Here is a 24,582-nt window from a genome sequence, read left to right on the forward strand (position 1 = left end):
CTTTTATTAGTTTTCAACCTGCTACCCATTAATTTCATTTGGTGTCCTCTAGTTCTTATATTATGGGAACAAGTAAATAACTTTTCTGTATTCACTTTCTCCACACCATTCATGATTTTATATACCTCTATCACATCGCCCCACAGTCTCCTCTCTTCTAGACTGAAAAATCCCAGTCTCTCTAGCCTCTCCTCATATGGGACCCGTTCCAAACCCTTAATCATTTTAGTTGCCCTTTTCTGAACCTTTTCTAATGCCAATATATCTTTTCTGAGGTGAAGAAACCACATCTGCATGCAGTACTCAAGATGTGGGTGTACCAAAGTTTTATATAGGGTAAGTAAGATATTCTTCCTCTTATTTTCTATCCCTTTTTTAATTATTCCTAACATCCTATTTGCTTTACTGACTGCTGTTGCACACTGTGGATGTTTTCAGAGAACTATCCACTATAATTCCAAGATCCCTTTCCTGCTCTGTTGTAGTTAAATTTGCCCCCATCATATGGTATGTATAATTGGGGTTATTTTTCCCAATGTGCATTACCTTACACTTACCCACATTAAATTTCATTTGCCATTTTGCTGCCCAATCACTCAGTTTGCTGAGATCTTTTTGAAGTTCTTCACAGTCTGCTTTGGTTTTGACTATCTTGAACAGTTTGGTGTCATCTGCAAACTTTGCCACCTCACTGCTTACCCCTTTCTCTAGATCATTGACAAATAAGTTGAACAAGACTGGTCCCAGGACTGACCCTTGGGGAACGCCACTAGTTACCCCCTTCCACCGTGAAATTTTACCATTTATTCCTACCCTTTGTTTCCTGTCTTTTAACCAGTTCCCAATCCATGAAAGGATCTTTCCTCCTATCCCATGACCACCTAATTTACATAAGAGCCTTTGGTGAGGGACCATGTCAAAGGTCTTCTGGAAATCTAAGTATACTATGTCTACTGGATCCCCCCGTCCGCATGCTTGTTAACCCCTTCAAAGAACTCTAACAGATTAGTAAGACACAACTTCCCTTTACAGAAACCATGTTGACTTTTGCTCAACAAATCATGTTCCTCTATGTGTCCGACAATTTTATTCTTTACTATTCTTTTATTCTTTACTATTGTTTCTACTAATTTGCCCGGTACTGACGTTAGACTTACCGGTCTATAATTGCTAGGGTCTCTTTTAGAGCCCTTTTTAAATATTGGTGTTATATCAGCTGTCTTCAGCAAGGGTGAAGACATAATCCCACTTGTAATGGGAGAAGAGTTCCTCAGCATCTTTTGTGCTGACAGTTTCAGTAGAATGAAATGCTAGATAGGTGAGAACTTAATAGGGAGCTGAATTAACAGACATGTACTATGGGAATAGATAGCTGGCTGAAGGTGTTTGGAAATTAAGGGTTGGTGGAGAAGAACACTTACAGAGAAGTGAGGTCAGTACTCACTGAGAAAGGGGGAAAACTAACTATACAGCCTGAAGTCTTACATTTGTGTATTTAATTGTAAATACTGTGGAATAAAATTTCATTATCAATTATGCATTTGTTTAAAATATGGTCTCAAACTTGAGAGTTTATGCACTGGGTAGAAGTGCAGTTCAGCTGAACTACCTATCTAAATAGAGGGTAACTGGAAAGAATATAAGTTTGAATTTTGGGCTCCCACTCTTGGAATCAGATGTCAAGCCATTTCACCACAGTTGCCTGCATGCACATTTAATGATCCTGTTGTACAGATTTTGAAACTGTGTTAACATTATAAAAGTCACTCAATGTGACTATAAGGTTGCCCTTCTGAAGTCAGCTTTTATTAACTATATTTTAAATATCATGGCAACATAGAAGACCACACGCAATCAAGTTTTGGAGATAAAACAGCTACTGTATTCTCTGCATTTTGTTACATCTTGGATGGAACCTATTTACTGTAATAAATTTAGTCAGAAAAATGTTATACATTTAAAGAACAGCTCAAGAATTTAAGTCTAATATTTGATCTATCCTAAAGATACTAAAAATTTGAGGACAAACGTACATATAAATATTTGATATTATTCATATATATTCACAATTTACCACCCCATTAATGAGAAATTAACCTGTAGACTATTTTAGCTCAGTGGTTCAAGCACTGGTCTTGTAAACCAGGGTTGTGAGTTCAATCCTTGAGGGGGCCATTTAGGATCTGGGGCAAATAGATTAAAAAAGAAAAAAGAAATCTGGGAGGGATGGTGCTTAGACCTCTTGAGAGGGCAGGGGCCTGGACTCTATGACCTCTCGATGTCCCTTCCAGTTCTATGAGATATGTTACACACACACACAATATTCTGTGCTGCTTGGCAGCAGCTTTTAACTGATAAACACAAGGCTCAGAGCTGCATTAATATCAGATGGTTATGCAAAAATGTTTCAATATAAAAAGCTGAAGGTTCGGTTAAGCTTGAGAGTCTTATTGGTATCCATTCTATTCAAAAGATGGGGAACTACTTCCTATTTGCTGAGTAGACAACTATGATAAAAATTATTTTCCACTGAGCCAAATCAGTATTTTAAGATTTAGTTTTAAAAACAGCATAAACTAATACTTTTGCACTGACTGTCGACTGTGTGTCCAGCAAAGCAGAAGCATACACACCTTAGAATAATAAAAGGAAGTGTGAACAAATAACCAAGGCATCATACTACTGTAATTAGGATGGTTCAAAATTTCATGATTGAACAGCAGACGAAATAAGCAAAGGAATGGGAGCTGGGAGACCTGTTCTCTATCGTTGACTCAATGTGTGACCTTCAATAAGCTATCACTTCTCTGTGCCTTACATTTCCCCATCTGTAAAAGAGAACTAACAATTCTTAGCAACCTCCCTGTGATATTATGCCTGTAAAGCATTTTATGTACAAGCACATCATCACAGCATGGTCAACATACAACCACCACCTATGGTAAAAGGGATCTTTATTAAGTGATCACTCCTGAAAGCATAGATTGTGCTTCTTTTCAAGAGGTCTATGCTGACAGGTTTATTTTACCTGACATATTTATGGTTTAAGAACTACAAAGGTTTTTTGCACAGCTGTACATATGACTTCCTGGGGCACCAGCAACTTGCTGCCCAATGTGGTATACTTATATTCAAAGTGAGTGAATTGCATTCTTACCTCCACGTCCTTTTTGAGCTTTTCAAGGAATACCTTTTTGTTGTTTTCATCGATATAAATCTTTTGACCATCATTAATAAAATCATTGTCTTTAAATGTTGGCAGCTCTTTGGCCTAAAACAAATGCAAAAACCAAAACCAATTAATAAGAAGGAGAACACAAATACGTATGCACTGAAACTGCTTCTTCAATCTGGATCCACAGAAAAAGGAAACTCAAGAGCACAGCAGGTCTGAATATATCACACCCAAAATACAAGATGTCACTAATGACCAAAAGAGGGCATTAGTGAGCTGTGACAATGGAATGCACTTGTACATCAAATGAAGATATGTAGAGCTTCATTCAGTGTAATCAAATACACCTGCACCATATTCAGTTGCTCATGAATTTAACAGAATTCTAATTTGGTTTCACAGTTCACCAATGTTGTAAAAATGACTCAATTACGAAACTCACTCTCAGTAAATTAGCCAAAAAGGAACTATTATTATTTATCCAGTGGAATAGCTTCAATGGGAGAGGGAGTCTCACATCAGAATTCCCACAGCCCAGTGTTTAGAGCACTCTCCCAAGAGGCATGGGAGATTGGTGTTCAAAGGTTCACTCTGTCTTAGGCAGGGGAAGGAGCCACGTCTCAGATATCCCAGGTGAATTCAGACAACTAGTCTGAATGCTGTAAGGTAGGTAGTGACAACAGCAGAACCACCTGGTTCTCTAGCAATATTTTGAATGGGACCCAATCTAGAAGGTAGCTCCTAAATGTGCCTAGTTGATTGGGCAACATGGGCACTTGTCTGCTTGCCTGTCCCTAGTTTGTAGTTTGCCATGGTGTTTAAGCAGGAGGCAGGTGTTTGGACAGTAGAGTAAGGCAGCAAAGTCCAGAAACTTAGATGCCAAGAAAGCTTTACTGAGAAAATTTAGAGAGAGGTAGCCATGTTTGCATGCTTTTTCATAAAACAAACAAAAAGCAGTCCTGTAGCACTTAAAGATATTATTTATTAGGTGATGAGCTTTGTGGGACATTCCCATTTCTCCAGATCTTGAGAATAGCAGATAAATGAGTGGAAAAAACTGATAGAAAAAATGAATGCAAATCAATTTGTTTCTACATATTGCTGATAACCTTATTGAGTATAGTACTTTCCAACACACCACTTCATTTTGTACTCCATAAATTCATAAAGGAAGAAGTGACAGAGTTTTTTTTTCCCCCTCTACCTACCCTCCACCCAAATACACAAAGAGCAAAGGATTCAAACTGACAGTATCATCATAGCAGACAGGCCCCAAAATTTAATTTTCTCAAATATTTATCTTCCTTTAATACCAAAAAGCTCTTTTGCCACCAAACAAAGTGGGGGATGGGATGCTTTGAGTCCACAGTATTAACAACCCCCTTTCCTTGGCTTTGTCCTTATGGATTATGTGTTATTCGCCCTGATGTGAACAACATAGCTGCCTTTGATCAGAAAATGAATCCCCCTCTCCGCACATCAGGAGGCTATACCCCACTTCATGATTTTATATTGAGAGGGACTCAGATGGAACTCTTAGCTTCCAACCACTATGAACTTTGGGCTTTGAACATGGATCCAAAAGCTGCCATTGATTTCTGCCTTGTCAAAATACCCTATACCCTTACTCTACAGTCCCTCCCATTTTGTGAAGGGATAAAAAGACACATTTGAGAAAGAATTATAGATTCCTGTCTATCCATTTATGCAGAGAGCAAAAATTCAGCCTCAAGCACACTGGTGATTAACCCAAAGGCATTAGGGCAGTATCTGGAAGGTTTCTTGGAAGCAAACAGTGGGTTATTGTTTACTGTACTATAATGTGACAGCATGCATCAGTTATCTCCCCAGCCAGCATGGATATGTAGTTGGAGATGGAAAGAAAGAGGAAAAAGCAGATAAAATATTCAGGACTAGCAGCTGTAAAGCTTATTGCTTTCCATCTAGGAAATTATCACATAACTCTGCAGGATGACTTGGCAGATGGGGATGGAGGGACACTGCCAAAATCAGAAGGATCCAATGAGTGGGATGTTTAAGACTGGAGGAATGAGACTGATACAGAATTAGACAAAGACTGAAGACAAAGAATGGAAAAATAAAAGCAACCAATCTTCGTTCCCTTACCAGCACAGAAGTTGCTCTATTTCTGATTTTAGAATATTGTTATATTTAAAAAGTCATAGCTACTTTAGAATTATCCTTTTAACAAATAGGCATTAGCATCACATTAAACACGTGATAGGGACGTAGTGGGAAGAGGACCTTATGTGTATGGCACCAAACTCAGTTCTCTGCTGTGCCACAGACTTTCTGAATGACACTGGGGGAGTTATTTAGGTCTTCCCTTAATTGGTTAAAAAGCGTGTATCTTTCACTTAAGTTAGCTTACTATGATAGACAACCCCTCAGAATGCTTATTAAAACATAGGGTAAAACATCTGAAGGCATATTAGAAATCCATGTCATGTCCTCGTGGACCATCCCTGCCTGTACAACACAGCCAATTTAATGATGTTTAAAGACGTACTGGTTAACTAAAATGAAACACACATCCTTTTAGCCTTCACTACAAGGCCTTAGGGGGAGTGCTGGAGAGACACCAAATCCTGGAGACTTTCCGTGGGAGTTGGGTGTCTTATTTCCCTTTGTGCCTTAGAATTTCTCTTCTTAATCACTCTGCGCCTCAGTTCCCATCTTTAAATCTGGCCCAAGAATGCTTTCTCTACCTTACAAGGTTGCTATGAAAATCATTACTGCTTGTGAGACACAGATGCTATGTTGATGAAAGCCATAATACCTATATTCCTAAATACCGAGATTAAACACTAAGTAACACTATAAATTCAGCTTTTAAAAATAAGCCGGAAAAAACCCCCAAAACCAACAAGCCCTAACAATGGTTAAGAAGAGAAATAGCTAAACACAATTTATAGGTATTTAAAATAAACCTGGAACATACATAACATACCAATTGTAACACTGATCATGTATGCTGTTTTATTTGCCTGTGCCCTTCATCTTCTGTTTCTAGTATTTTAAAACCAAAAGCTTTTCTAGTTGGCCCATATCTTCTATATGTCTGTATGGCACTTGGCAAGAAGTAGCATTTTATAATACAAAATTAGTATTAACTACCATTTACCCTCATCAACAAAGTTACTGAATTCAAGTTCATGAAAGTGATGGGACATTACAGATTTAGAAACTTAAAACCAGAATTATGGAATGAGTTTTTAACTTTAAATTACAGAGATTTTGATTTATTGCAATAATTGACAATTTTTGAGGAACTATCAAATATTTCCAGCAAAGAAAAATCTTCAGCAGAGAAAAAAAAAATCACAGATACTGTAATTCATGAGAATGAACATATTACTATCATTAAATAACTAAATATGTGAAAAGCTGCACAGAAGATGAACACATAACTACTTCATAATGGATTTCCACTCTGAGCCTTTGCTTTCATTTTAACCCTCTGTTTAAGCATGCAAGAAGAGCACAGTGGATTTTACAAATAAACATGTTTCTAAAAGGTACACACTCATTCTTTACATAATTAAAATCGAATTTCTAAAGCCTTCATTAATTTTCAACAGAAATGTATGGTTTTATAAGTGGATCATTGTGGTACAGAGGCTCTCAGTGCAAAGGATAAAACAATAAAAAGCATTTCCTGGCTAACCTTTACCTTTCCAGGAAGACTAGTTAAGCAGGTACTTGTTTAGATATTAGGGCTTCCAAGAGATTAAAAAACATTGATTGTGATCAATAATGAGATGAAAAAATTGTCATGATTAATTCCAGTTCTATTTACGCTGTTAAATGACAGAATACCATTTACTTGATTTTTGGATGTTTTCTACATTTTCATACACAGTAAAAGCTCTGTTAACCAGCACAGAAAGATCAATTAACTGGGATATCTGATATCTTCCAATACAAATCTTCTACCTAGTAATGGGGACTAGTATACGGCCCGGCATGTTATGCAATCACATATTTTGAACTTTACTTTTATGCACAAAAGATTCAGAGGACAAGTAAGCAAGTTGAAATCCAGGATTTATTTTAAAAAGGAGATTACAGAGTTATAGTTGTAATAGGATCATTACAAATTCAGTCCAATCACCTACACCTTTTACATCTATAACAATAAGGTTGATAAGAATGACTATGAGGCACTGCAAAACCCTGACATGCCTTCTCAATCACCAAAGAAAAATTCTGCTCAGTATAGTTAGGCTTAAGTGTATTTGTAGTGATCTGAGTGTATACCATGCACTGTCCATAGTGATATGTAGTGTCAGAAGATAATATACTGTATAGAAAACTTTACCCCTATACAGGTAAGTACTTCAAGAAACCACTCTGCAGAGCAGCAATGCTATTTGATCGTACAGCTGTAGTATACAACTTTACATTTTAATCATTTTACTGTATTCTAATTATTTTAAAACTGGTATTCCATGAGTGAAGTATAAACCTCAGGTAACCAGAAAATTCAATTAACTAGCATCCTCCAACCTCCTACCATGCTGGATAACTGAAAATTTACTGTATACTGATTTCAAGTACAGTACAGAATACGAAGTATACAGTGCTCACTTTATATTATTTTATTACAAATATTTGCACTGTAAAAAAAGATAAAGAAATAGTATTTTTCAGTTCACCTCATTCACGTACTATAGTGCACTCTGTCATGGAAGCACAACTTACAAATGGAGAGTTATTTACATAACTGCACTCAAAAATATAACAAGTAAAACTTTAGAACCTACAGATCCACTCAGTCCTACTTCTTGTTCAGCCAACTGCAGAGTCAAAGAAGTTTATTTATATTTACAGGAAATAATGCTGCCTGCTTCTTATTTACAATGTCACCTGAAAATCAGAACAGGCATATACATGGCACTTTTGTAGCCAGTATCATAAGGTATTACATAGTAACACAGAGTAAGCCGTGCTAGTCTATACACTATCAAAACAAAAAGCAGTCAAGTAGCTCTTTAAAGACTAGCAAAATAGCTTATTAGGTGAGCTTTCGTGGGACAGACCCACTTCTTCGGAAAAGTTCCTGATAACGCCATCCTTGTCACAATGGATGTAGAGGCTCTGTACACTAATATTCCACATAAAGATGGATTACAAGCAATCAGGAACACCATCCCTGATGCCACCACAGCCAATCTGGTGTCTGACCTCTGTAACTTTGTTCTCACACACAATCATTTCTGTTTATACCTCCAGATTAGTGGAACTGCTATGGGCACCCGCATGGCCCCACAATATGCTAATATATTTATGGCTGACCTGGAACAATGATTCCTCAGCTCTCGTCCCCTATTACCACTCCTCTACTTAAGATACATTGATGACATCTTTATGATTTGGACCCATGGTACAGAGGATCTAGAAGAATTCCACAGAGACTTTAACAATCTATACCCCACCATCAACTTATGCCTTGATTACAACATGCAAGAGATACATTTCCTGGACACTACAGTACTAATCAAGGATGGCCTGATCAGTACCACACTGTACCGAAAACCTACTGATCGCTATACTTATCTACACTCTTCTAGTTTCCATCCTGCACACGTGACTAGATCCATTGTTTACAGTCAAGCTCTTAGGTACAATCGCATTTGCTCTGATCCTACTGACAGAGACCAAAAACTGCAAGAACTTTACCAAATATTCATAAACCTGAATTACCCACCAGGAGAAGTAAAAAAACAAATCGATACGGCCAGACGCACACCCAGAGACCAGCTACTCCAAGATCGGCCCAAAAAAGCCAAGAACAGAACACCGCTGGTCATCACCTACAGCCCCCCAACTCAGACCACTGCAACGAATTATTAAAGACCTACAACCTATTCTTAATCAGGATGCTACACTCCAGAAGGCCCTGGGTGACATGCCTGTTCTCCCCTACAGACAACCTCCCAATCTCATGAGGATCCTTACTAACAGCCACAGTCTATACCCCAGGAACACCAGTCCTGGAACCTTTCCCTGCAACAAAGCCCGCTGCCAGCTTTGTCCACATATCTTCTCTGGAAATACCATCACTGGACCTAACCAGGCTACTCACAGAATCACGGGCACTTTCTCATGCTCCTCTACTAACATCATATATGCCATCATGTGCCAACAATGCCCAGATGCTTTGTATATTGGACAGACTTTTAACTCCCTTAGACAAAGGGTCAACAGGCACAAAACAGACATCAAAACACTCCAGATCCACAAACCAGTTAGTCAACATTTTAATGAAATGGGGCATTCTGTCAATGACCTCAAGGTATGTGTGTTACTGAAGAGAAATTATCGCACCGTTTTAGAAAGAGAAGTGGACGAGCTGACATTTATATTCAAATTCGGCACATTAACACATGGTTTAAATCATGATGGGAACTTTCTGAGTCACTATAGGGGCTTGTCTGCATACTTGGCTCAATCTAATTCTTGATCTTCCCCCCCACCCCTCCACTCTCTGATTTGTTCACCTTGATTATCTTTTTCTGATTTGTCCTCCTTGCTTACTGTTTTTGGTTCTCTGTGTCTTAAATATTGAGTCTGTTCTGGTCTGGCTATGGTCTGAAGAAGTGGGTCTGTCCCACGAAAGCTCACCTAATAAACTATTTTGCTAGTCTTTAAAGTGCTACTTGACTGCTTTTTGTTTTGATAAGGTATTACATGTGAGATATGCCAAATGTTAGTGTGTCCCCTCATGCTTTGACCACCATTCCAGAGAACATGCTTCCATGCTCAGTTTGTGGTGCACTCTCTGACTTAAGCACGAGATAGACGTCTGTGTGCCTAGAATGAGGCAGCATTAACTGATGAGTTTAGGTGCTGAAGGAAGTTTATTCTGAAAAAATAAGTATCAAATGAATTTAAGCACTCAAGAGTTCAGCAGGGGCTGTGTCGATCACAGTGGAGACTAAGTGCAAGATTTAGGTGCCTAAGGATGTTTGTAGTTTGGCATCACAATGCTTAACTACAGTGAGACATTCTGAAAAATTAAAATGCCTGGACATGTGAAATATTAATTTATTCTAGTTTTTATATTAAACAATTCATGTTCACTTGCATAAAGTACAGAACAAAATGTAAAAAGTGGATTGTGGCCACTAACAAAATTTACCCAACCCTTTAATACAAATCATTGTACTGGGTTATAAAACACTTGTTAAAATAATTACAGGTTAATTCAGTACCACTTGATTTTTTTATGCAACGTAAGTTATTTAGTTGTATAATACGCTTTCATGGTATTAGCTTTAAAATACATCATTATAGCCTTTTATCATATCCAAGTCAAGCTCAAGAGAAACAGCTACCAGTACAATATATCAGATTCATGTTAACCATGAAACTAGTAAAATACAGCAAGTTTAATCTATAGAGCTTAAGATAACAGATTTTATTGAAAAAACTATTAATTCAGATATAGTAAAACCCCTATTTATGTGATTTTGACTTGTGTGTTACCTGGATTAATGCGGATCGAAATCATGAATGGCAGGGAGCTGGTAATCAGGCGCTGGTCACTTTTCTGACTCCCAGGATTGGTGGGGAGCTGGGAGTCAGCTGCTGCCTGGCTCCCAGCTCCCCTCTGCTTGCAGAAGCCAGGAAACTGACCAGCACTACTGCAAGAAGGTGAGCTGGGAGCCAGGCTGCCACCTGGTTCATGGTTCCCCACCAGTCTTGGGAGCCAGGCTGCTGCCTGGTTCGCAGCCCCCTGCCAGTCCCGGGACCTAGAAGCCAGGTTTGTGGCTTGCCACTTAGTTTGTGTCTCCCCACCAGCACAGCGGTGCTGGTCAGTTTCTTGGCTCACCCAACTTGCACAATATTCAACTTACATCTGGTTGCCCAGAACGCAACCTACGTGTAAGTCAGGGGTTTACTGTACTGGAGACTTTATATACCAAGAAGCAAACTGTCCAAACACTAGGTTATTTATCATGTTTAGGTCTTAAAGGGTTTGGTCCTGCCAAATAATGTACATCCACAAATTCATTCAGAGGACACAGGAACTGTAGGTGCTCTGTACTTTGCAGAATAGGGCCGAAGGGCATTTCTACTTGGAAGGGTGATTATTTAAAAATGGGACTGTGGAAGGAGAGCTAAGCTTAATTTTTCATTCTCTTGCATCACCACCAATAATGAAAGATCTGTAGGCCAAAACAGAACTTGAAATACCCTAGTGCCACCACATTTTCTTCAAATTATGGGCTCAGTGACACAAGTCTAACACTGAAACATAGTAAACAATTATTATTGTGTTGCACATGAAAAGAAAATAATCCAATTCACACTCTTTTTAGCCATGCCAGCCGTTAACACTAAGAAGTGGAAAAAGTATTGAAATCTAAATTTTGCCATTAAAGTTATGACTACAAAATAAGATGGTGCCATTTTCACATACTCACTTTTCAGGTTTCAGCAATTTAAAAAACTAAAAGTTCAGTTACTTATTGTACAATTTCGTGCTAATATAATTGCCGTATTGCTCATGTGTACATGGACCAGCATTATACAGTTAATGTTAGAAAAAATGGTTACCTACCTTTGTAACAGTTCTTCGAGATGCATAGCTCATTTCTATTTCACTTAGGTGCATATGTATGAACAAGTGTTGGAAGACTTTTCTCATAGTGATACCTGTCAGGCTGGCTGTGGAGTCCCTGGAGTGGTGTCTCCATGACGGTGCATACAGACTCCTGACAAGATTCTGCCCCCTCAGTTTTTTCTTGCAGGAACACTCCAATGAAGAGGAGGTGGGTGGTCTTTGGAAGAGACAAGACCAACACAACTTGCAGAACAAGTTTCTTCACCTTTGAGTGATTGCTCAAGACCATTCCTATTAGGTGGATACCAAGTTGACTGACCAGAGGAGGTGGAGAACAGCCCCTTTCCACTAAGAACATAAGAACATAAGAATGGCCATACTGGGTCAGACCAAAGGTCCATCAAGCCCAGCATCCCATCTGCCGACGGTGGCCAATGCCAGGTGCCCCAGAGAAGGAGAACAGAAGACAAGTGATTTATCTCCTGCCATCCATCTCCTGCCCTTGTTATGAAGGCTAGGGCACCATACTTTATCCCTGGCTAATAGCCATTTATGAACCTGACCTGCAAAAATTTATCAAGCTCTTTTTTAAACCCTAATAGAGTCCTGGCCTTCACAGCCTCCTCGGGCAAGGAGTTCCACAGGTTGACTGTGACTCTCTTCTTATTATGCTGCACTGTGATTGGGAATGTGCTGCACACTTGTACTGGACCTTGTTGCTAGAGATCGCTGGTATTCTCTGGTATGGTCCCTCATTGGTACTGAGGGGTCCTGCACAGATGCCAACGTGCTGTGCACAGAGGCTGAAACAGCTGACTGTTATCAGAGGGGTAGCCCAGTTAGTCTGTATCTTCAAAAACAGCAAGAACTCCAGTGGCACTTTATAAACTAACAGATATTTTGGAGAACAAGCTTTCTGGCACTCGTTGTGGACCAAGCACTGCAATCATGACGACGAGTTTTAGGCAAGAGTCCTTCTTCTTCGTCCAAAACTTGAAACCTCTGCAGACTTTGCACTTGCTTGGGAGAGGGTCACCAAACACTTAAGATGAGTTTTGAGGGACACTACAGTAAACTCTTGATTTTACGGACCCCAATTTAGCAGACTTTGGAAACGATGGACGTCCTCCAGCCCCTCCCCCATTGTTCCCGAAGCCCGCTTAATTGGGGTCTGTAAAATAGTAAAGACCACCCTCCACCCCACTCCAAAAAAAACCAGTAAGGGACTTACCAGGTCCAGCGTTGCTGAGCCCTCCAGGGCCTGGACTGCTGCTGGAGCTGCCACATACTCCTCCCACCAGGGCTGGAGTACATAGGCGGGCAGGCAGCAGTTGCATATGCACCCCACCCTTGGTGGGAGCAGTGCAAGGTGGCTCTTTCAGCTGTGCAGCGGGGTCCCTCCAGCTGCACGGGAGCAGGAAAGTGCCAGCTGCATGCAGCAGAGTTCCTCCTGCCGTACAGTGGCAGGGTTATCAGCTCCAGCTGCAGCGGCAGGCTCTGGCAGCTCCTTTAGTGAGTTGCAGGCATTTTTGAGGGGGCAGTAAACCCTCTATTTAATAGACTTTTGGCTTTAACAGACATCCCTCCCCCTATTAGTCCACTAAATTGAGGTTTACTGTATGTGGAGTCAGCTTCAAGCATTTCTCAGAGGACGCTCTGAGACTGGGGCATTCTCCAGAGAAACGGGAACAGGAGATCAACCGGCAAATGCAAACACTAACAAACTAAAAAATATATACAACACAATGGAATGATCTCTAGGAAAGGCACTTGCAGAATGAAAGGACTGAGATGCTCCAACAACCATCACAGGCGCTAGGAAGGAACGGAGGGGAGAAGGGTTGGCAGGCACATATATGAACCACCATAGGAAGCAAATATATTTCCCATCTTTAAAAAAGGAAAGGGGAACGTGATGAACTGGAAACTAGTCAGATTTACCTCTGTTCCTGTAAAAATCATGGAGTAGGTCCTCAAGGAATTTATTTTGAAATACTTGGTGGAGAGGAAGGTGATCAGGAATAATCAACTGGATTCACCGGAAGCAAGTCAAGTCTGACCAACTTAATAGTTTTCTATGCTGAAATATACTTGCTGAATGCAAGGAATGAGATGCTCCATCAACCATTCTAGGCTCAAGGAAGTAACTGAGAGGAGCCGTTGCAGGGGTACGTATGCAACACAGTGGAGGCACCATTTCAGGGGGCTCCACAGCTGAACCAATGGGTGCCACTAGGACAGGGGTTTGCAGCCTGTGGCTCCAGAGCCACACACGGCTCTTAAGGACTTTTTTGTGGCTCCCAATGCTAAAATTGCAAAAGAAAAAACCCTCCTGATTATTTTCAACAGTGAATGTTGAAAAGCCCAACAATGAACAAACTTGTACCTAAATAGCAAACAATATGTGATCTCGAAATGTTGGATAACTCCCCTTTTAATATGTGAAGTGCATTGTGGGAAAGGATACTGTTTTCTGTGTTTTGACTGTGTAGATAATAAGTCTTGATTTTGAAAAGGAAAAGGAAGTTTGCAGCATTCCTGCTGCGGAGGGGAACACACATTTTAAGAAAGAAAACTGAAATTAAACTTGAAGTAAAATTGGCATAATTAAAGAGGGCTTGAGAGTGAAAGTCAGGAAGCTAGTAGTACAAACACACACATAAAGTGTGAGGAAATAGAATATGTAAAAAGTTTGTGAATATCCTGCAGTTCACAAGTATAACATTCCAAATCATTGCGTGTGCGCTATTCTTAAAATAGGCATTACAAGAAGTATGGTTTGACACTTACTAAGGATGGTCTCATATTCACATGCATTGCAGTTCTTGAATTATTTAAGTTTTTACCAAATTCGAAAAAAATGGTTGTTCTTGGTATTTTGGTTGACGACCCTCGCTCTAGGGGAAAAACTTTGAACAATTGTGCACATGGCATGCACTCACCTGAATGGAATGGACAGGAGCAACCACTCAAAGAAGAACTTAGATCAGGCGTGTCCAACCCGCGGCCCGCATGCGGCCCTGGACAGCTAGTAATGCGGCCCCACAAGATCATAAACTTTTAACATTATTATGTGATTTATATACATTAACTATGTTATATATTTTATATGCGGCCCAATACAATTCCTCTTCACTCAGTGTGGCCCAGACAAGCCAAAAGGTTGGACACCCATGACTTAGATGATTAGTGAAACATTCATACTGCAATTTCTGTTAAATTTCCTAAGTAGTACATTACAAGGGGTTTTAAAATAACTCCATATACTGAAAGATATAGACCATGACTTGTGCCTGTTACCAACCCCAATGACCAAGATCACTGAATTGTTTCTATACAGCCTTTTGCATTTAATCAGAGAAAAATATTTCAACATGCACTTCCTGAAAGGCAGTAACTGAACTACAGAACCTGTATATATTTATGTCTGATTTTGTGTACCTAACAAGTATTTTAATTCAATGCCTCTCCTATGCAACATCAAATTAAAATACAGATGGTTTTTCTTTCACTAAAACTAATCCTTTTGAGGTTCTGTGCACTACTATCTACAGTGACAATCATGAGTAATGTTAAGTTTGACAGATTTACATATCTGGTGCCTCATTTGCATGTCCTGTTGAAAGAAGAAAAGCAGTGGAGACGCAGCTTTCAAAAGTAAACCCCATCTTCGAAAAGAGCCCTTCTTCCTTTTTTTTTTTTAAAGGAACAAAGATTCTTTCGAAGATGGGGTTTACTTTTGAAAGAGCTGCGTCTACACTGCTTTTCTTCTTTCTAAAGAAGAATATGCAAGTGAGATGCCAGATATGTAAATATGTACCTCATTTGCTTTTTCAATTTCCCTCATTTGCATGCCTCTTTCAAAAGAGGAATGCAAGTGGAGACACAGCCCTCCTGATTGTCACAATCAGGAAACAATCTCTTCAGAACAACAAGAATTACCAACCTGTATGTTCTGTTCAGATACTTAAAATCCCATGCTATCTTCTGAATAAACAAGAGTTTGTACTTAGTTGTGACAAGCCTAATTACCTCCATTTATTGCTGTTAAGGGTCTGACAATTAGCCATTGCCTTCCACTCCAATGGGGACTGTCTTTCAATGTGCTCTATGCATATAAGGCCTGATGCTGCCAACATTTAGGCATGTGAATAATTCTACTGACTCCAGTGGTCCAAAATGACTCTCATGTTTAAACATTTGCAGGTCCCATAGTATGTCAACTGTCTGGTGTCCAAGCTTTTTATAAAAATGTTTGTTACCAGTGGGGTTCCATACATTTTCTTGTTCTGTAAATTAATTACAACTGTTAAGTAACCTCAGCTTTTTTATTACTTTTGGATGCTTTGCTGCTTTGTGTTCACTAGGGAGAGAAGGTTGTACCCTGAAGAAATGCTGAGTATTAAATATATTTTGAATAGTTTGGAGAGTCTTGGATGTATTCTGCAGCTAGATAGGAGGATCTACACCAAACAATTATCAAAGAGGAAGGGGGAATGATTTGGGCATTTGTCTGGGAGTTTTGCAGTGTACTGGTTGTTTCCATGAGCTGTGGGACTGGAAGGCCGAGTTTAAGATCTTGTTGTTTGGATTCACTCTGTCTAAGGGAAAGGTTTTAGCAAATGAGATTTGGAATAGGAAGTTACAAGCAGGTTAGGGGGCAGTGATGGGCCACTGCACAAATCCGTCCTACTGAATAAGAGCTTGGAAGCGAGTTCTGTACTATTGTGGTAGCTTGTCCACTGTCAATGAATTTGTGAGTTTAGAGTCATACTTAGCCAACAGCACTTGATAACTCAGTATAAAAACTGAAGGATGGTAGATGTAAGTACCAAAGGGTTATCTGAGAATCCTTCAGGGTGTAGTGGGTCTCATCTATCTTTGTGGTGAACAGTTTTTGGCCATCAAGGAGGATGTTCTGCACTGCAGATTGACCCGCCCTGGGGAAGCCAGAGAGGCATTGCTGTTCTGGCTATGGGATGACCCTCAGATACGAGGATTTTGAACTGTCACCTTTTGTTGTTTGGGGCATAATAAAGTCCACGAATTCAGAATAATTGGAGTGGTCATATTTTAGTCATCAATACAGCATAATCAGCAGTCCAGAATTGCAGAGGGGCTGATGAATAGATCTTGTAGCAAAAGAGGTCTAGTCCTTTCCATTCTTCATCATATGGCGTGGATCTGAAATTATGATGTTTATGGTGGTGATTGACCGCATCAACTAGAATGTTTGGTGCTGAGAGACAAAAAGTTCATTCCTTTAGAGGAGATGTACTAGAACTGCCAGAGTCTGCCATTTGTCCATCAGCATGTTATTTATAGGAAACACCATTTTTGAAGCAGATGAGATGTACACAATATCTAGTAGCTTATGTTGTGACTCTGGGATGCGATTCTCTTGAATAGGTCCTGGAAGTGTTTGAAGTTACCAGCAGCTGTGGGCCATGGAGGCATTACAGCCTCCTCCGTGGATGCATTACAGCCTCTTTCATTACAGGTTCTCCCGTACAGAGTTTAACGCATAGACATTAATTCCCATGTAATCCTCATACTGTAATAGGTAAAGTGTCTAGCCTCAGAGAATTGCTTGTGCATTGGTTCCACACACCGTTCCGAAGAATCACCAAATCTTTTTTGCATTGAGTTAGAAATGCCAACAGCAATAATAGCTGCAAAACATACAACTACCAACAGTAACTTTTTTTTCCAACCCCCCAGCATCAGTGGAAAAATTCCTGTAAGTGAACCCAATCATTTTAATTACTAAATTTATACTTTCATGATATACTTACAAGCTCTATTAATAATATATGTATATATCAGTTCAAGCAGTGATATGATTTTACAAGATTAAACATAAAATACTTATCAGCATCGAATTCTAAAACTGTTCGAAGGTCGTCTAGCAGGAATGGGATATAGTATGTTTAAATAACCACTTCAACCTCCTTAAGGGAGGGAAAAAAAGACAGTCCAGTTATGTTTTCTTTTTCTTCTCCAAATTCCCTGCTGAGAAGCTCACTTGCTGGCAGTGTGCTCTCGCTGTCAGAAGTAAGAAGTACTACAGTCAGCTATAATTACTAATTTAATGTCATACTGGAAGTGCAGCACTGCTGCGAAAAGACAGACCACCAGGGAGTTTCACATTATCCCTGTCTCACTGAGAGAGGGCAAAACTGTTTAAGGCATGAATAGAAAATGCCCTCTATTAAAAAAAGAAAGAATTAGGGAATAAAAAAATGAAGCAGCAGCTGTCAGAATCTGACAACTGTTGAAATGTACTGATCTTTTAAAATTCCAGACATCTGTAAATGTATGTTATGATACCTGTTGCCATGAAAATGATTACGTTATTGTCAAAATCTCTCTCCTAATATAAAGCACAAAAATTGTGTGTCAAGGTGAAATCCAAGGGATTGGACTACATCACAAATGAAATGACAACTTCAAAGCTTATCATTAACACATCAGGAGACTTAACTGGTGTGACAAGTCAAATGAAAGAAAAATTGAGAATGGTGCAGAAAGCAATGACGTTCTCAATAAACAGTCATTCCAACTGGTCTCTCTTCCAGAAAAAAAAAAATTGTCTGACTCACAATGATTACTTCTTTGTAGAAAAAGCGGAGACAGAGATTGAAGATGCTTCTCTTACTGATTTATTACTTCCTTGGTGCATTTAGAGCTCTTGACGTAACTGATCACCTCTTATTTACATGCCTATAATTGCTGAAGAGAGAAGTGCAGAAAAAGATACCAAGCAACTTTACCATTTTGGTCAACATTTTTGAGTGAGGGTGACAAAAATTTTGAATGCCTGCTAATCACCTAACTCTCCTGATTTTCAAAGGTACTGAATAGTCTCAGTTCTGAATGATGCTCACCTAGAGTTCCCATTTAAGCCCGGTGAAATAAGTATTTCAATGGGAGCTATTACTGCTCAGCAACTCTCAAAATCATGCTTCTTAACAGCCTGCTTCTATATGAATTTAGGAGCCTATCTTTAGTCATCCACATTTGAAAATTTTTGCTTAGGTGACTTCCTAAATGTCACACAATAAATTTGTAGCAAGGCCTCACTTCTTCGCTTAAGGTTTCACCACAAAAAAAAGACTCTTCTTCCCTCTCTCTAGTGCTTCCCTTATTGCTCAGATACAACACCTATAGATGGATGAAAAATACATTACTAATTGTGAATCTATCATTTTGAATGTTTCTTCAGGGCTTTATGGATGCAGAAAGAGATTTTAAATTTGTATCAGGATAAAACTTGGCAAATAAGTTACCAAACCACATAAGGGTGTGAGATATTTTTATCTTTTTGGTTGCACCAGTTAAGCAAATTCCTCAAAGATACTTAACAGAAGATGGAGACCTATTTTGGTGATATCAGAAGCTTGCAGAACTAACTAAAAATAGCTCAATTTTGTTTATAATTTGCCAAACATTTTGACATTTTTCAAGAGTGATTTGAAACTCTACTCCCACTGAAGATGCAACCTTTGAAAATGTGGATGTAAGCTTAGTTTTTAAATGGTGTCATTTTTAGTCAACTCTTTTAAAGAAGCATCTGAGATCACCAAACATTTGTTTCCTTCCCTAGTCAGCATCAGTTTTTTTTCTAAAATACCTTCTTAAAAAACACTAAAAAACAGTGTCTATGTTTTCCACTCTTGACTAATGCAGCTATCACAAAAGTCATGCCAATAAATCTTTATGCTATGCCCAGGCTTTAATCATGCAATAAGGGGCATAGCCACTGGTGGGCCCAAGTGGGCTGTGGCCTACCCACTTTGCACCCAGAACTGCCCCATGCTCTAGCCAGGGAGTGGGATCGGAACATGAGGACTTACCCTGCTTTGGTCCCCCAGGTAGGGAAAGGGGCTGTGGAGCCAGGGCTTACCCCAATCCTCTCCAGTGTTCCAGCTGGGGAGTGGGGCCAAGATGCCAATGGCTTACCCTGCTCCGCTCTGGCACTCCAGGTGGGGACCAGAACCGGGGTGCTGTAGCTTAGTCCACTCCTCTCTGGTGCTCCAATTCTAGAGTGGGGCAAGACCAGGGCACCGAGACTTGTCCTGCTCTGGTCGGAGAGTCAAGCCAGGTCTACCCTACATTGTCCCACAATCCGGACAGGGGCTGGGGTCAGGCTTTGTCCCCCATTCCTCCTGCCTTGCTCCCTCCAGTCTCCAATTCTTGCCCACCCACCTGAAGTCAGGGCCCATCAACTGGGGCCCATCTGGCCACACTGCTGTTGCAATAAAGTCCACATAGTTCAACTTCATAACCCTACTAGGTTACACATTCTCTCTCTCTGACACACACACAGTTCACCCACTTATAATCCAATTTCTGCTACTCTACCTAAAGATAAAACAGAAATTTTGTGTAAAACATATTCAGAGATTTAAAAAATTTCACTTTAAACATATACGGTATGAATAAAATTACTTTGGATTAAAACACTGCAGAATGTTAATGCATGAATCAAAAGATACTGTCATCTAAATACCACAGTAATTTGGCTCCTATAAATATCTATTGTAAAGATCAATAGAAGACTGTGGTATACTCTCCTAGCCATTTAAAGTGACACAGCTCAGACAGACTCTGGTGTTTACAGAAAAAAAGGTAACATAAAATGGATTTTTTCCCCCTGATCAGGATAATTGGCAAACCGTGGATTCAGTTTAAAAAATGCAGCTCTTTTGGCAAAGCTTCAGTTCTACCTCGGCTATGTCAATTATTTTTTAAAATGTACACAGAGTGCTAATGTGTTATTAGTGCACCTCATTGCCTTTGGGGGCTGCATGTTATTTGGTTTCAGGGCCTGATGCTGCAAGCACTCTCTGCTCACAACACCCACTGAATTGGCTGCAACAGTAGGTCTGCTTTGATCTACAAATAACAAATCTTATCCCTTTTTCAAAAAATACCGTTTCAAATGTTAGCTACAGATTTTTGGGCAGCATTTTTATTTGTATTTTTCACATTAACCATCAAAAGAGGAAAATATTAGAAATCAACAGTGTTATTGAACTCAATAAGAATTTTACAACAGACTTCAATGGGGCAGGATTTCTCCCTAAATTAAAATACAAATTATGTGTGGGATTTTTGAAAGTGCTCAGCATTGGTTACTCAGTGAGACTTCACAGAAACATGAATATCATTACTATTGTCTGATTTTTATATAACCTCCAGGGTTATTTTAACAAACTGTGATGTTGGGTGTTTTTGCATTTATATTAAATTATGACAGTGCTAACAGCAGATGTCTCCACTGTGCACTAGCTGTCTCTCCAAAACAGTGGAGGTTTAAAAAAAAATGGAGTTTTAAAAAAATACTGGCTGTGCTGTAAAATTAAAAATAGACCAGAAAAATAAACACAGTTAAGTTGTGGTCTGAGGAATCTCATGCAGGATTCAGATAAAAGCAGATACTGGCTGTCACAATGATTCCAATCCACATTTGGGAACTGCTAGATGGATGATACTGAAATAAATGCATGAGGATCTGAACTGTCCAGTCATTTCCTCTTGGAAGGAAGAGAAAAATAATACTTTGAGAGTTTCTCAGGGTTCTAAAAGAAAAGCCTCTATCTGAGTCTCTACAAGCCATTAGTAGCTTTCACTGCTATTGCAGTTGATCATGTCTGTCTCCAACTCATCAGCATTGTCAGTGTGATTTACACAGGGGGGCTCCAAAGATGACACTGTAACTAACGCTCCATTTAAACAAATACCAAAGTGGGTACTGGGACAAAGCAAAACAAGGTCTTTGACCCCCATGCTGCTATGTGACCACACAAAACAGGATAGTTCAGAAATGGCTTACAACTGGAGAAAGGGCAAGTTTAAGCATAAGCATGAAAACTAGGAATACGTCCTGATTATTTTCTTATCATTTCCAGTATTTTGAAATTCAAATGGCTAGAAATCAGTTTACAGAGCCATATATGAATTTAGAAGACAGAGCTAGGAGAGAGAACAGAGAGGGAGATCCTACTTTCAGAGACTCATTTTCAGTAGCAGATGCCTAACTAGTACCCACAAAAAATGAGAGGGAACATGGGTAACATTCACAATTGCATATGCATAAAAGTTAGCCATACACTCCCAGTTATCCAGCTTACATACGAAAATACACTTTTTACTTGTAATGCTGTGGTGCCCACATTTCAAAATTTGGCTTTTAATGTTACATTCGCACTAGAAAGGATACTGTTTCCATCATTATCCATAAAGCTGTAGCATGAAAAATGGCAAGAAGAGCAAGGGGAAGGAAGCATGAGAAAAAAATCTGATGCCACAGTCACTACAATATGCTTTTCAAAGGGCAGGAAGAGAAGGAACTGGGAAGAGGAGATGAAAAAGGGAGGATAGGTGGATAAGAGGCTGTAGACCAGTGCACTTACCTCTGATGTCATAATAAAACTACAGAACAAAGAACAATATTCATATGGCTTCAGTAGATGAAGCAGAGTTGAGAAAAGGAGAACAATGTAAGGGGAAAGGAAGGTTAGGTTCACAAAAGCACCTATCATACTCCTCCTAAAATGGGTTAGCAGCTAGGCAACTGGACAAGAAATGCAAATTCACCATACCTTTTCTTTGTCACTGGCTTCTCTAGCCACAGTAGAACCCTGTAACAGAAAGACTGGATCTAAAAATGTGCACATAACAGGAATTAAATTTAAAACTTTGACGATACTGAACCAGAACCAGGCACATAATGGTTTGGCCTAAGCTTGAGGACTGTTTGGCATAGATGTGTAAAGTGGTTCTTCTGCCACACACAGCTCAGGTAGTTTCGCCTGCTGCAATAATTAGAAGACAAATATGAGGGGGAGGAAGTATGTTTAAATCACTGAGTGTTCTACAGTCATTCTCTTCCCCTTATCCTGTTTTCTCTCCTCAGATCTCATCCTACTGCATTTTAATAAGACAGCATCTGGGAGGCTCATTTACTTTCCAGACTTTTAAGTGTTTTATGTCTTTCTTGCTGCATTAATATGGGATGGAGCATATGTCATAATAACTATACGACTTTATTTTAATATACATTTCTAAGACATTCAGGATGTTGTACAACATGAATTACTGTGTAGTATTTAAAATACTAGAAACTACAAACAAAAGCAATAAAAGTACTTTATAGCAGTACTATGAAATAAAATTAGCAGGGCTCTAAAGCTAAAAAGAAAAGCAAAAGAAGTGGGTGTTGAGAATCAGCAATAGTTTACTAATTTACCAGTGGGATTTAACTATGATTGATGAAATGGGTTTTAATGCTATTTTAAAACTGCCTTTGCTCAAACTAGAGTGCAAACATGCTTATGCATTCTGAGAAAGCTGCAAGAGACTCATTCTTCCCCCACCCCGCTTAAAAAAAAAAAAGATACATGTACTCCCTAGATTGTGAGCTTCTTGGATCAAGGATTGTCTTCTTTAAGTGTTTTGAATGTACCTCACACACTGTAAGGAATGCTGGAAATAATAAGGATAACAATAAATAATAATCTATATGTACAGCATATGGACAACAGGCCCACAAGATCTATCAAGAATTCACGGATTATATTTTTGTTGGATTATATCTGCAGTGTGGAGAAATGCTGAAAAGGAGGATACTAACTCTAGTTAAGCTAAAATTTTATAGCCTTACCTTTCTCTATGCACATTTTAACTTCAAATGCTTCAGTGTTTTATCTGTGTAGATATATCTGGGGAATTGGATGCACAAAACAGATGTACAGATAGTGGCCATTAGCTATATTATATGGCAGCTCAGCAGGGATTTCATTACACTGTATTATAAGCTGCCAAAATAGTGGAAAAAAAAGATCCTTTGAGTTAGTTATTCATATGTTATTTTGTGTTCTGTGTCATATCATGCCCATCTGTTTCCAGGGGCTACTTGTCAGAAATAAAGGTCAGTTAAGAACAAAATAAAGAAAAAAGGAAAGCTGTAAAAGCGAAACTCAGAGAGGAATACTGTTCCTTGAAATCAGCCTAATTTCAACAAAAGTAATTAAAGGCAGTTTTATACACTGCCCTGGCCCCTTAATCTTGTCATTTTTGGATTTTACAATCACTCTTTCTTACTTATAAAAATAAAATCTGTGTGTTCTCCCTCGCTGTGTGAAAGGCATTAATTCACAAACAACTGAGGACATTGACTATATGAAGTTTGTGGTTAAATGCATGAAATAATCAAGCTGAAAAAAATTTGCACCCAGTGTTTGGTACACTTTTCAATAGTGCTCAGTTTTGGCTAATTCCTCCAACAGACATCAATGGGAGTTTTACAACTAATTTCAACAGGAGCAAAGTTAGGCCAATGCAGAGTACTTTTGAAAATCCCACCCCTTGCCTCTAAGCTCTTTTAGCTGTAGAAACTTAATTATTTCTTAGAACCCCAGGTAGAAAACTAGAAGTGTAAATCCTAAATGGATACGTCTTGAACATTTTCGGCTACTACAATGGAGACTGCTCCTATTTGGACTTTGCAGAAAACAGTTAGAAAACAACAATTACTGCCTCTATACTTCTAGTAGGTTCAATGTCATTGTAAATCTGTATGGTAAAAGTTCGTCCTGACAATTAATCTAGCTTGTCAAACAAGAAAATTCCTAACACTACCAAGGCAATTCTGAGTTCTCCTCAACTCAATGGCCAAATTAATAAAAATATAGATGAAGCCGAAGAAGTAACTAGCAACATGCTATTTATAGAGATACCTGTGACTGATTTTTTCTCTAATTTTCTTTTTGTTATGAGTTGTACAGTAACCACTACAGTAAGATTAGGT

At 39.1% G+C, this 24,582-nt stretch overlaps 1 protein-coding gene across 3 annotated transcripts in view; it reads right to left on the reverse strand.

Annotated features, from left to right (window-relative positions):
* PIP4K2A (phosphatidylinositol-5-phosphate 4-kinase type 2 alpha) overlaps nucleotides 1-24,582 on the reverse strand; it is a 196,129-nt gene that overhangs the window by 14,220 nt on the left and 157,327 nt on the right. For 2 of the 3 annotated variants that reach the window (XR_012644067.1, XM_074984867.1), the window contains exons 6-7: nucleotides 22,376-22,414; nucleotides 3,158-3,271 (exon numbers count right to left, since the gene is read on the reverse strand). Coding sequence is in view for 2 of the 3 variants with exons in the window: in XM_074984867.1 (XP_074840968.1) it covers nucleotides 3,158-3,271; nucleotides 22,376-22,414 (153 nt within the window). In the remaining variant the exon portion in view is untranslated. The remainder of the gene's footprint in view (nucleotides 1-3,157; nucleotides 3,272-22,375; nucleotides 22,415-24,582) is intronic. The other variant, XM_074984868.1, reaches the window with a different exon arrangement.

This window comes from Carettochelys insculpta, chromosome 2 (genome assembly GCF_033958435.1).
Source record: "Carettochelys insculpta isolate YL-2023 chromosome 2, ASM3395843v1, whole genome shotgun sequence".
In the NCBI taxonomy this organism is placed as follows: Eukaryota; Metazoa; Chordata; order Testudines; family Carettochelyidae; genus Carettochelys; species Carettochelys insculpta.